Raw genomic sequence first — 13683 nt, 5'->3', positions numbered from 1 at the left:
GCTGTACAGGAGATATAATTTATGATGCCCAGGCCAAATATCTGTATCATATTTACAGTAATGAGGGGTGAGATGAAACAGGGTGGTAAGTGGTTGAATCCACCCTTCCCCCACTCCTCCTTCCCTCAGTTATCACCAAAACCTCTGAGCCAATGGGCTCAGGGCATTGTTAGAGACACCTTTAAAAGCTGACAATTGTGCTTTAGTTGTGAACAGGGTCACTAGGGGACTTTGTGTATTATTTTAATGTTTGCTTGGGGCCACAACATCAACCATATACAGTACCAGTAAACCCATCATGTTTGTTCACGTCGTCAGTGTCTCCCGGTTTCCTCAAAGGCAGGACGTGACTGCAGACTGCATGGACTTTAAGACTGGTGATGAAATGAACTCGCTAACTGGTTGAAGTCCTTCCCTTACAGGGGAAGTTTACTCTACAAAACATGTGGAATTAGGCTATTATTAACCTAGGATATTTTTTGGGGGGAGGGATAATAGCATACAGTGTCGTTTTCAGAACATATACATATATTTCTACAGACACGCTGCAGTAAAACGCGTAGGCCTAATGACGGAAAGTGGATAAAAACAAATTGCCTGGTCAAAGTTGTTTCTGGATTTTCCAACTGGACAGTTGACTTGGTCTCAAATTGTAGTTTAAAAGTACGAAATAACCCAGTTGCCCTGTTCATATTTATCATGGAGTTCTCCACAAACGGGTCGAGTTTTGGTGTTGACTCTCTGCTGTTTCACAGACCAGCAAGCCCACACTTTTTGAAAGGAGACAGTTCGATCGAAAAATGCCGGTCTCCACTGAAGTTAAGCCCGAGGTCCGTCCTGGAAAGCGGCTGCTCATCTCCCCTCTCCCCGCGACTGGAGTCTGTCGAAGATGCAATGCACAGACATGATTTTGCACTGGAGTCCTCGCTACAGCATGGGCAACTGCCCCAGCCACGGACAGTCGCATCATCTTTTCTTATTCGGGATATTCTTGCAGACTGTAACAAACCACTTGCAGCATGTGCCCCATACAAGAGTCATGAACATCCCATGCCAGACTCCGAGCATTTTGAGTCCAAAATAGCGGACGACTTTATGGATAAAATCCACAGCAACTCGTCCTCGGAAAATGAATACAAAGGTAAGCTTTATTATTTGACAGTCCGTAAAACAAGTTGACAGTGAGTTAATCGCTCATATAGACGGCTATTAAGAATTTTCAAATTATGATAGGCCTATAAATAGCCGAATGTCTTATAAATTAAAGAAAAAAAACGTTAATTAAAATAACTAGGCTATGATATTAGTTAATCAATTATATGAAGACATTAGGCATATAGCCCAATACCCTTGGTTTGTAGGCCGACTTTCTATACATTAGTATTTATATGAGAAAATAAAATTGCGCGCCCATTTAACTGCCTTTAAAGCCACTTTGAAAATGCAAACAGAAAAAATCCAAATAGTCCTATATGATGATTTGTTCAATAAGGCCTTTAAGGGTAAACAATGTATTCAGCGTGGTTAATTGACGATGGTTGCAGCTAACATAAATATGATAATAATGTAATTTGACTAGGACTATTATAGGCCACTTTAATATTATTCCTTATTTGTGATCAACCTGAAAGTGTGTGCGTCAAACCATCATCTCATCCTTACATTGACCAATATAAACGTAGGGGGCCTAATAATGCCTATGCCTGGTTTTCATTTCATGGATGAGTGGTGTTTCGTATATCAGATTCTCTCTCTCTCTCTAGTTGGTTTATCTTCCACCGATACATCAAATTGTTCGGGGATTGGCTGCAATTTGTCTACCTGATAATCAGATTTGTAACCCGAGGATCTTGTCAGCTCTATATTTCGGGTTTATCCACTGTCCTGTGAAGTCGCGCCAGTCAGTTGACTGGTTTCCATCCCTTGTGGATCAATTAACTGGATTATTGTACTCCCCGAGAATCAGATCCGCCCATATAAAAACCAGTTTTCGCGCTTCACATATCCACTGTGCAATAACCATGGAAACAACCGATATATTTTATGTGGCAGTTATAGGCCTACAGCCTTCGAAATCCCTGTCCAATGATAACCGTGATTTTAGGCCAACCGGATAATGTGCAGGTCAAAATTATATCCTTTATGATTCTGGTTATATTTTGGTGATGTATCTAATTGTAAATACATGTTCATTAATTTTAGCGCGAGACCGTGACATGGACAACAGCAGAGACAGTCCGTCGTCTCGGCTGAAGAAGCCCCGGAAAGCTCGAACTGCTTTCAGTGATCACCAGCTGTCCCAGCTCGAGCGCAGCTTCGAAAGGCAGAAATATCTGAGTGTGCAGGACAGAATGGAGTTGGCAGCTTCGCTCAACCTCAGCGACACTCAGGTCAAAACTTGGTACCAGAACAGACGGTGAGTTGCAAGACAGATCGAAACCGTAATTTGTAATTAATATAAGTAGGCCTAGTTATTAGATTCAGCCACTCAAAAATATGTTATTACAAACATATAGTTTTGACTAAGTCCTCCCATATCGTTGTGAAGAAATGACACGTAACACAATTACGGACAACACATTAATACATGCATAATCAATTACTGCATTCTGTATCAATAATTTAAGTGGCGTGCTGTTATTACACAATTGCTATAATTATTATTTACCCATAAAATGGCTGTCAACTGTGAGGAGATTGTACATATTTTCCCCCTAATGTAGCTACATTGTTTATTTAATAAACAGGTCTGTTGGGTGAGTAAAGTAGGCCTATGTAATATTCTGGGTAACATCCAATTCTATTTCCTCCTGCTTTGTTATAATTGCAGATAACGATGGCCAATAAATTGTACCTATAGCTTGATTTTGTTCTCTAAACCCCAATTTTCCTTTTTCGTTTTAGAACGAAATGGAAGCGCCAGACCGCGGTTGGACTGGAATTGTTGGCCGAAGCTGGCAACTACTCGACTCTTCAAAGAATGTTTCCCTCGCCATATTTTTACTCACAAAGTCTGGTTTCGAACCTAGATACCACAGCGGGCTTATATCTGTACAGAGGACCCTCGGCACCACCACCTATCCATCGTCCGCTGTTTCCACGAATCCTCCTCCATGGTCTTCAGGGAGGCGGGGAGCCGCTCTCCTCTCTATCTGGGGTCCTCCCTCGACCTACACATCGATGAACGGACATAGCTGTCAGCAGCCACGCAAGCTCCTCGCTGACAAACAAATGGGACTGCACATGAACAAAATTACATGACTTTGAAAGTCGAAACTTTTATTTGGGTCGATATTTGTGAAATGTAGTTTACAGTTTGGCTTTAGGGGAAAAATGACAAATAAACATGTTTGTAGGCCAATGTGTAGGCTAATTTAACATGGTGTGTTTCAGAGCGGGCCTTCATATTTTTTTTTAGGCTGACGAATAGGCTCTTTTATCAACATGGAATTATTGGATTGAGGCCAAAATGATATTTTGTGTTAGCACAAATTTGGGTCTGGATTACATTTGTTCTACTGAAATTATGCGTTAGAGCTGGCAAAGGCAATCTTCCCACATTTGCGTAAACTGCATCCACGATAAACGCTGCATGTCGCCCCCATCAGAAATTAGCTTTACATTTCGATCACGCAATCTGTAACGTTTAAGCGATACTGTTTTTAGATAATAACTGTGCTCTATTCAAACAAAACCAAAATAAACACGTGGTTATAGCCTATGTTTATAACAATATATATGTCCATGATAATTGCAAATAATGGAGATGTGGGGACCTACATTCCAGATTTATCTTTAGCATTTAATTCATTTATGACATTCACTTTTCGTTTCGCTCAAATTGGACGACCAATATGGGGCAACAGTGAAACTTTTTGAAGATGAAAGATGTAGTCTTATTTGAAATTGTTCGGTAATGTCATGTGGTTGATTCAAAGTATCCTATCCCAGTTAAAGCCAAAACATGGGGATGTATTTACGTTTTTTAAATGTATAAATACGTTCTACAAAAATTACCCTTCACTCAAAATATGTGGTCGAAAGAAGATTTAGTTAGTCAGCCTAGACTAAGTTTTTATTTTATTAGGCCTGTTTAACTTTGATTTTGACAGGGAGTCATGTTAGCCAATCAATGGGCACAGAATTGCACACTGGCCTCTATAAGGTTTAAATTAAATTAAGGAATCATTAGAAATGAAAGCAAAACGTGGCCTAGGGTGGTCTAGCAGTCTAGCCGCTGCCTCTGGTGCACAAAACAACCCCAGATAGGTGCTGTGAAATGTGTTGCTTTACATGGTCAGCCATAGTAGTAAGGAAGCCCTGGAGCAAATTAGTGTTTAGTGCCTTGCTCAAGGGCACAGAAGATTTTTCACCTTGTCGCTCAGACATTCAAAACAGCAACCTTCTGCTTCAGCACACTCTCCTCTTTCATCTCTAAACATACAACTAAATTATCTTTAATAAAGGCCCAATGCAGTCAAAAACATAACTTCTCTATTTTAGATATATATATATAGATATCGATCTATATCGATATATATACATCCATACACACACACACACACACACACACACACACACACACACACACACACACACACACACACACACACACACACACACACACACACACACACACACACACACACACACACACACACACACACACACACACACACACACAGTTGGAATAATACTGTGAAATTGTGAAAATGATAATGCCCTTTTATTGTAAGTCAAATTAAGTGGGAACGGTCAGGAATGGTGTGTTGACAAACATAACTCTTAAAATATAGCCTACATGTAAAATAAAAATCTAGGTGAATAAGACAATTAGCTGTCAAATTAATTTCAGATTTGGTCAAAATGTATGTTTTGCAGAAGGCTACCTATAGCCTGCATTTTACACTTGATTTAAGTTGCACAAAATATAATTCCAATTCCAATCAAGTGTTCAAATCTAAAATGCACTTGGTTGAGAGTTGAAACTTTACAAAATTCTTGTTCACTTCTAAACCACACAGAGAATTAAAGTAATCCCATAGAAATACAGTTGAAGTCGGAAGTTTACATACACTTAGGTTGGAGTCTTTAAAACTCATTTTTCAACCACTCCACACATTTCTCGTTAATTAACAAACTATAGTTTTGGCAAGTCGGTTAGGACATCTAATTTGTGCATGACACAAGTAATTTTTCCAACACTTGTTTACATACATATTATTTCACTGTATCACAATTCCAGTAGGTCAAACGTTTACATACACTAAGTTGACTGTGCCTTTAAACAGCTTGGAAAATACCAGAAAATTATGTCATGGCTTTAGATGCTTCTGATAAGCTAATTGACATCATTTGAGTCAATTGGAGGTGTATTTGTGGCTGTATTTCAAGGCCTACCTTCAAACTCAGTGCCTCTGCTTGATATCATGGGAAAATCAAAAGAAATCAGCCAAGACCTCAGAAAAAAAGATTGTAGACATCCACAAGTCTGGTTCATCCTTGGGAGCAATTCCCAAACACCCGAAGGTACCATGTTCATCTGTACAAACAATAGTACGCAAGTATAAACACCATGGGACCATGCAGCCATCATACCGCTAAGGAAGGAGACGTGTTCTGTCTCCTAGAGATGAAAGTACTTGGTGCGAAAAGTGCAAATCAATCCCAGAACAACAGCAAAGGACTTTGTGAAGATGCTGGAGGACATAGGTACAAAAGTATCTATATCCACAGTAAAACAAGTCCTATATCGACATAACCTGAAAGGCCCCTCAACGAGGAAGAAGCCACTGCTTCAAAACTGCCATAAAAAGCCAGACTACGGTCTGCAACTGCACATGGGGACAAAGATCATACTTTTTGGAAAAATGTCCTCTGGTCTAATGAAACAAAAATATAACCTTTTGGCCATAATGACTATCGTTATGTTGGGAGGAAAAAGGGGGAGGCTTGCAAGCCGAAGAATACCATCCCAACCGTGAAGCACGGTTGTGGGCGTGCTTTGCTGCAGGAGGGACTGGTGCACTTTACAAAATAGATGGCATCATGAGGGAAAATGAAGTGGATATATTGAAGCAACATCTCAAGACATCAGTAGGAAGTTAAAGCTTAGTCGCTAATGGGTCTTCCAAATGGACAATGACCCCAAGCATACTTCCAAAGTTGTGGCAAAATGGCTTAAGGACAACAAAGTCAAGGTATTGGAGTGGCCATCACAAAGCCCTGACCACAATCCTATAGAAAATGTGTGGGCAGAACTGAAAAAGCGTGTGCGAGCAAGGAGGCCTACAAAACTGACTCAGTTACACCAGCTCTGTCAGGAGGAATGGGCCAAAATTCAACCAACTGCTTGTGGAAGGCTACCCAAAACATTTGACCCAAGTTAAACAATTTAAAGGCAATGCTACCAAATACACTCTATTAGTATGTAAACTTCTGACCCACTGGGAATGTGATGAAAGACATACAAACTGAAATAAATAATCACTATTATTCTGACATTTCACATTCTTAAAATAAAGTGGCGATCCTAACTGACCTAAGGCAGGGACTTTTTACTGATTAAATGTCAGGAACTGTGAAAAACTGAGTTTAAATGTATTTGGCTAAGGTGTATGTAAACTTCCGACATCAACTGTAGGTCTAATCAATAGTTACAAACCCACTTGTAATTGCTTAAAACGAATTGTCAATATGGCAGTAGTTGTAGGCTATAACTAATGTTTTGGCAGACCATCTGAACAGCTGACATTATTTGTCAACAATAGATTTGCCAAACAATTAGTCAACAAAATATTGAATGAGTGATTATCAATGACTCCCCCCAAAGTGCTGGTGATGGTGTCTTGGGCTCTTGGCCAAAATGCGATAACAGCTGGTGACCAGCCGATACTGCCCGATATGACCGTGGAGAGACTGGGACAGGACAGCGGCGACGCACGCAACACTCCTGACTCCTCAACCCGGCTAGAAAGCTACTCTACCTGGTGATTGGTGAAATTCAAGCCAACCAAACTTGTGAAATTAAAACAAAAAGACAATGTGTTTTGGTTAGAAGTGAACAAATTGGGATGGATCAAAATGTACATAATGGGTACTTGGAGGAAAATGGGGGAGGGTTGTGCTTTATCAATTTCAGTCAAGGGGAGGGTTTAGTATTTTCTAAATCTAGTCCAGGGGAGGGTCATGTAATTTGTAATCGATTAAATATCAACATTTCTTAGTGTTTTAGAATTACTTGCTAATTAAGAGGGAGATTAACCCAATGCCCCAATCAAGTTAAGCGTCAGAATAGAGACAAAGTAGAGTCGCAATTCAACAGTTCAGACACGAGATGTATGTGGCAGGGTCTAGTCAATCATGGATTACAAAACTTGCTCCCAGACAAACTAAACAACTTCTCTGCTCGCTTTGAGGACAATACAGTGCCACTGACACGGCCCGATACCACAATCTGCTGTGAGGGCTCTTCACTGCAGCCAATGTGAGTAAAACATTTAAACGTGTTAACCCTCGAAGGCTGTCGGCCCAGACAGCATCCCTAGCCGTGTCCTCAGAGCATGCTCAGACCAGCTGGCTGGTGTGATTATGGACATAATCAATCCCTATCCCAGTCTGCTGTTCCCACATGCTTAAAGAGGGCCACCATTGTTCCTGTTCCCAATAAAGCTAAGGTAACTGAGCTAAACGACTATCGCCCCCGTAGCACTCAATTCAGTCATCATGATGTGCTTTGAGAGACTAGTCAAGGATCATATCACCTCCACCCTACACCCTAGACCCACTCCAATTTGCTTACCGCCCCAATAGGTCCACAGATGACGCAATCACACTGCACACTACCCTAACCCATCTGGAAAAGAGGAATACCCATGTAAGAATGCTGTTCATCGATTACAGATCAGTATTTAACACCATAGTACCCTTCAAATCGTCATTAAGCTTGAGACCCTGGGTCTTGACCCCGCCCTGTGCAACAGGGTCCTGGACTATCTGACGGCCGCACCCAGGTGGTGAGGGTAGGAAACATCTCCACCCCGCCGATCCTCAACACTGGGGTCTCACAAGGGTGCGTTCTCAGTCCTCTCCTGTACTCCCTGTGCACCCATGACTGTGTGGCCATGCATGCCTCCAGCTCAATCATAAAGTTTGCAGACGACACTACAGTGGTAGGCTTGATTACCAACAATGACGAGGTGAGGGCCCTCTGAGTGCGGGGTCAGGAAAATAAACTCACACTCAATGCCAACAAAACAAAGGAGATGATCGTGGACTTCAGGAAACAGCAGAGGGTGCACCCCCCTATCCACATCGACGGGACAGTAGTGGAGAAGGTGGAAAGTTAAGTTCCTCGGCGTACACATTCACGGACACACTGAAATGGTCCACCCACACAGACAGTGTGGTGAAGAAGGCGCAACAGTGCCTCTTCAAGCTCAGGAGGCTGAAGAAATTTGGCTCGTCACCAAAACCCCTCAAACTTTTACAGATGCACATTCGAGAGCATCCTGTCGGGCTGTTTCACCGCCTGGTACAGCAACTGCTCCGCCCACAATTGTACGGCTCTCCAGAGGGTAGTGAGGTCTGCACAACGCATCACCGGGGGAAAACTACCTTCCCTCCATGAAACCTACACCACCCAATGTCACAGGAAGGCCAAAAAGATCATCAAGGACAACAACCACCCAAGCCACTGCCTGTTCACCCCGCTATCATCCAGAAGGCGAGGTCAGTACAGGTGCATCAAAGTTGGGACTGAGAGACTGAAAAACAGCTTCTATCTCAAGGCCATCAGACTGTTAAACAGCCATCACTAACATTGAATGGCTGCTGCCAACATACTGACTCATCTCTAGCCACTTTAATAATTAGATGTAATAAAAGTATCAGTAGTAACTTTAAACAATGCCACTTTATATAATGTTTACAAATCCTACATTACTCATCTCATATGAATATACTGTACTCTATACAATCTTGCCTATGCCGTACACCCATCCATTTATATGTACATATTCTTATTAATTCCTTTATAGTCAGAACTAGGACAAGCATTTCGCTACACTCACATTAACATCTGCTAAACATGTGAATGTAATCAATAAAAGTTTATTTGATCTCTGATTCTCCGCTGGGTGCGCAATATCAAGTGCGCCTATAGGCTATTTAGTGTGGTTTCAATCAAAATATCCATAGCCTATAGACTACAAAGTGCCTGCTTTACAAAGAGTAAAGTTATATTTCTAAGATGGCTGCTGGGATGGTGTAAATAAAACTAGGCCGCATTACACACGGCAATGGACATTAGAACCCTGGGCCCCGGCCTGCTCTCCTCTTGCTGATCAAAAAATGGTGTGTGCTTCCTAACAAACGGCTGTGCTGTGTAGGCCTACGGTGGCAGTTCAGGAGTCAAAGGCTTCTTCCCAAAAACAATTTTGGATTATGCCTTGTCCTAAAATTGTTGCTTGTGGACTAGCCTACGTTCTGTTCAGTTTGAAAAAGAGAGCATTAACATGAGGACAGGTCAACCTTGATAGCTTGCTACTACTATAATTGATTTAATTAAAAACAATATACAATGCATTCTGAAAGTATTCAGACCCTTGGAGTTTTTCCACATTTTGTTATGTTACAGCCTTATTCTAAAAGGGATTAAGTTAGTTTTTCACCAATCTACACACAATACACTATAATGACAAAGCAAAAATAGTTATTTAAAAGTTGGCAAATATGTAAAAACCCGGAAATATCACATTTAAATAAGTATTCATACCGTTTACTAAGTACTTTGTTGAAGCACCTTTGGCAGCGATTACAGCCTTCGAGTCTTCTTGGGTATGACGCACAAACTTGGCACACATGTATTTGGGGAGTTTCTCCCATTCTTCTCTGCAGATCCTCTAAAGCTCTGTCAGGTTGGATAAAGGCCTGCATTAAAAAAAGCCTGATTGTTGATGTGCTGCAGAGATAGTGGTCTTTCTGGAAGGTTCTCCCATCTCCACAGAGGAACACTAGAGCTCTGTCAGAGACCATCGGGTTCTTGGTCACCTCCCCGACCAAGGCCCTTCTCCTCCGATTGCTCAGTTGGCAGGGCGTCCAGCTCTTGGAAGAGTATTGGTGGTTCCAAACTTCTTCCATTTAAGAATCGTGGAGGCCACCGTTTTCTTGGGGACCTTCAATGCTGCAGAAATATTTTGGTACCCTTCCTCAGATCTGTGCCTCGCCACAATCCTGTCTCAAAGCTCTACAGACAATTCCTTCGACCTCATGGCTTGGTTTTTGCTCTTACATGCACTGTCAACTGTGGGACTTTATATACAGGTGTGTGCCTTTTCAAATCATGTCCAATCAATTGAATTTACCACAGGTGGACTCCACGTTGCAGAAACATCAAGGATGATCAATGGAAACAGGATACACCTGAGCTCCATTTCGAGTCTCATATCAAAGGGTCTGAATACTTATGTAAATAAGGTCTCTTATTTCTAATACATTTGCAACAATGTCTAAAAACCAGGTTTTGCTTGTTCATTATGAAAATGGAAGGGGCCTGAATACTTTCCGAATGCACTGAATTTCTTACCCATGATGTAGACCTATTTATCAGAGTTATTAACCTCACAATAAGCCAGATTCTAGTAACTTACATTGTGGTGCTGAAACTTGAAGCATCAGCCATGGCACAATCAATGAGAAATGAACAGCTGATGGTGCTGAAAGTAGGCAAATTCGAGTAGGCATAATTAATTTCAAACCTCTTCAATTTAATTAGACTAACAACAAGAGGGATGTGTGTTGGAGCCTATTTCTTCCTATTTAAGAAATAAGAGGTAGGCCTACCTTTGTGACAGACAGAATTAGGTTGTAGGCTGCTATATACATAGATATGTCGGTCAATTCGGTCAATTCCTCCACCCTCAATGTCAATGCACTCTAAACAACAGCCCTTGACTGACACAGTGGTAGGCCAAGTGAAGACCAAGACTTGAAATGAGCGGGTATGCCATACGTCTACTTTTTATTAAAGAAAATGGCAAAAAGCACAGGCCAACCCCTTGTTTGCGTAAGTTTGCATCGGTAGACCGACTGGTGGAAAAGAAGGTCTGCATCGGTCGTCCGACTGTCTGTGGTTGAAATGTAAGACTAAGTTTTGAAAGTACCATGCTCAGATTCCTAATGACATATCAGATTTTATTTTTTGGCAAACAGGGACAGTTTCATTACAAACAAGACACACTGATTAGGCATTGGATAAATATGATAAGATAAACACATAGGTCTATCTCTGTCCATTCTTAGCCTGTCATTTCAGTAATTTGTGTAAGTATTACAAAATATTCTGCTAAAATTGCAGAATTAAACTTTGATACATATGAAAATAAAAGCCCACAAACGCCAATACCTGTATAGCATACCAATCAACCAACCATAGCGGCAGGTAGCCTAGTGATTAGAGCGTTGGGCCAGTACCCGAAATGTTGCTGGATCGAATCCCAAGCTGACAAGGCAAAGAAATCTGTCATTCTGCCCCCTGCCCCTGAAGGCAGTTAACCCACTGTTCCCCGGTAGGCCGTCATTGTATATAAGAACTGACTTGCTTAGTTAAATAAGGGTTTTTTAAAAAGCCTATTTGTAAGACTGTATTCACCTGGAAAAAGTAGCAATGTAAAAACACGTGAAAAGTTTTTTTTTTAAAGATCACACTTGTAATTTTCTTTTGTTTTATCGGAACATGAGGTCATATTCACTGAGTATACCAAACATTAGGAACACCTTCCTAATATAGAGTTGCTTTTGACAGTTGTGTCAAGTAAGCTTGGATGTCCTTTGGGTGGTGGCTCATTCTTGATCCACATGGAAAAAGGTTAAGCATTAAAAAAACAGCAGCGTTGCAGTTCTTGACACCAACCAGTGCGCCCGGCACCCACCATACCCAGTTCAAAAGGCACTTCAATATTTTGTCTGGCCCATTCATCCACTAAATGGCCCACATACACAATCCCTGTCTCAATTGTCTAAAGGCTTAAAAATCCTTCTTTAACTTGTCTCCTCCCCTTCATCTACACTGATTGAAGTGACTTCAATAAGGGATCATAGCTTTCACCTCTCATGTCATGGAAAGAGCAGGTGTTCTTAATGTTTTGTATACTTTGATTATATGATTTCTGACATTCGGAAACATTTTAGATCGCATTAATGCATTTTGTTTCATTACCTTTATCACTTTCCGTGATCTGGGTTTATTTTATGAATCAAATTCAACACCAGACATGTATTTTCAAAATTAAAAATGTTCATTTAAAGTCGTATCCACACAGATGTATACCAACATTCCTATCGATGCAGTAGCTGAAAATACAATTCTGAGATTCTGGAGAACAACCATACTCTTTTCATGAAACGGTGACATACTTAACTTGTGTCGACGTGATAGACCATGGTGCGTGGCTCACCATACAATTCATTATAAAATAATACACACAACCTGAGACTGTCAGTCTGTTCTGAACTGCTAAAGAAAAACACTATACTCACTATGTCAACTTCTGGTGCCCCATACTTGGGGTTTTTGTGTCAAGCACAGCTCTAGGATCAATTCTGTAGACACACAGTGATTGTGCAAAGGTAGATGGTTAAACAGTTATGGTAAGGATGGAATTCACCCATCCTTAAGCTACACAACCAGCACAATCACAAATCAACCCCTAGAACCCCTTCACCTGTTCTAGGTGCACCATTTTAGATGAGAAGATACTGGGCGTAAGGAATATTAAATGACAGATACTCCACCTAATCTAAAAAGGGCTAGGTGGAGTTATTACCTTTTCAACTATAATTTGATCGGTTTAGATCTATGAGGAGCCGTCACAAACATGTCTAGACTATAGCTGCTAGGGACAAGAGATTGGTTTAGGAGTTAGGAGAGCTGTCCTGGGTGAGTGGGGATAACCTTTCAGCTATTCCACTCGGTCCTCCTCTCCGTTGGCTTGGCTTTTCTTCTTCTTCTTCTTTTTGGCTGCGGAGTCTCCATCAATCCCACTGGCATATTCGGAGCGCGTGAGACTGGCCACCCGCTCTTCAGTGCTAAACTTCTTGAGAGGTCTGAGGGGAGAGAGCATAGGATGCAGCAGCTTCATTAGACAAGCGGTCCCTAATATACCAATTGGTAAAACATTAACACTCAAATCTCAACTTCAGAGCCGGATATACTTCATCAGAGCACGCAACATAACATTGTACTGTCGACACTCGGTTGTTTATATTAAAATTGTTTCATTATCTCCTTTCAGACTGGAAAAACCCCAGGGCTTGATGGCATACCGGTAGAGAGGTATATCAAGTATTTTTTTATATACTAAAAGCTCCATTGTTAGATTGTTTTAACTACTCCTATAGAAATGGTAGTCTGTCAGGTTCTCAGCAGGAAGGTCTGATTTCTCTATTATTAAAACAAGACACAGATGGCAAATATAAAGACCCGGTCTATCTAAAAAAAACTGGAGGCCCCTTACACTTCAATGTTGTGATGCAAAATGCATAGCACTCAAAATTAAAAGGGTTTTACCAGGTATTGTTTATCCTGATCAGACAGGTCTCTTACATGGACGATACACTGGAGATAAAATACGACAACTACTAGAAATAATAGAACATCATGAAACATATAAGCCAGGAATGGTA

The 13683-nt window shown here is 41.1% G+C and overlaps 2 protein-coding genes across 3 annotated transcripts in view; one reads left to right on the top strand and one right to left on the bottom strand.

Moving 5' to 3' along the window:
- Positions 1 to 231: 231 nt before the first annotated feature.
- LOC124016898 (barH-like 1 homeobox protein) lies at positions 232 to 3855 on the top strand. The gene is made up of 3 exons (XM_046332238.1): positions 232 to 1141; positions 2203 to 2416; positions 2905 to 3855. Exons 1-3 carry the CDS (start codon positions 700 to 702, stop codon positions 3182 to 3184), a joined length of 936 nt encoding a protein of 311 aa, XP_046188194.1. The 5' UTR covers positions 232 to 699; the 3' UTR covers positions 3185 to 3855.
- A 7146-nt stretch (positions 3856 to 11001) lies between these two features.
- The window catches only part of LOC124016896 (probable ATP-dependent RNA helicase DDX31), a gene marked incomplete at its 5' end in the record, with an annotated part of 39306 nt that continues 36624 nt past the window's right edge, over positions 11002 to 13683 (bottom strand). Inside the window, 1 exon segment of one of the 2 annotated variants that reach the window (XM_046332235.1) lies at positions 11002 to 13104. In XM_046332235.1, coding sequence (XP_046188191.1) covers positions 12960 to 13104 — 145 coding nt within the window. 2 annotated transcript variants of the gene reach the window in all.

The sequence above is a fragment of the Oncorhynchus gorbuscha genome, unplaced genomic scaffold (assembly GCF_021184085.1).
Source record: "Oncorhynchus gorbuscha isolate QuinsamMale2020 ecotype Even-year unplaced genomic scaffold, OgorEven_v1.0 Un_scaffold_11:::fragment_2:::debris, whole genome shotgun sequence".
Taxonomy (NCBI): domain Eukaryota; kingdom Metazoa; phylum Chordata; class Actinopteri; order Salmoniformes; family Salmonidae; genus Oncorhynchus; species Oncorhynchus gorbuscha.
This window is presented reverse-complemented; position numbering and strand designations above follow the sequence as displayed.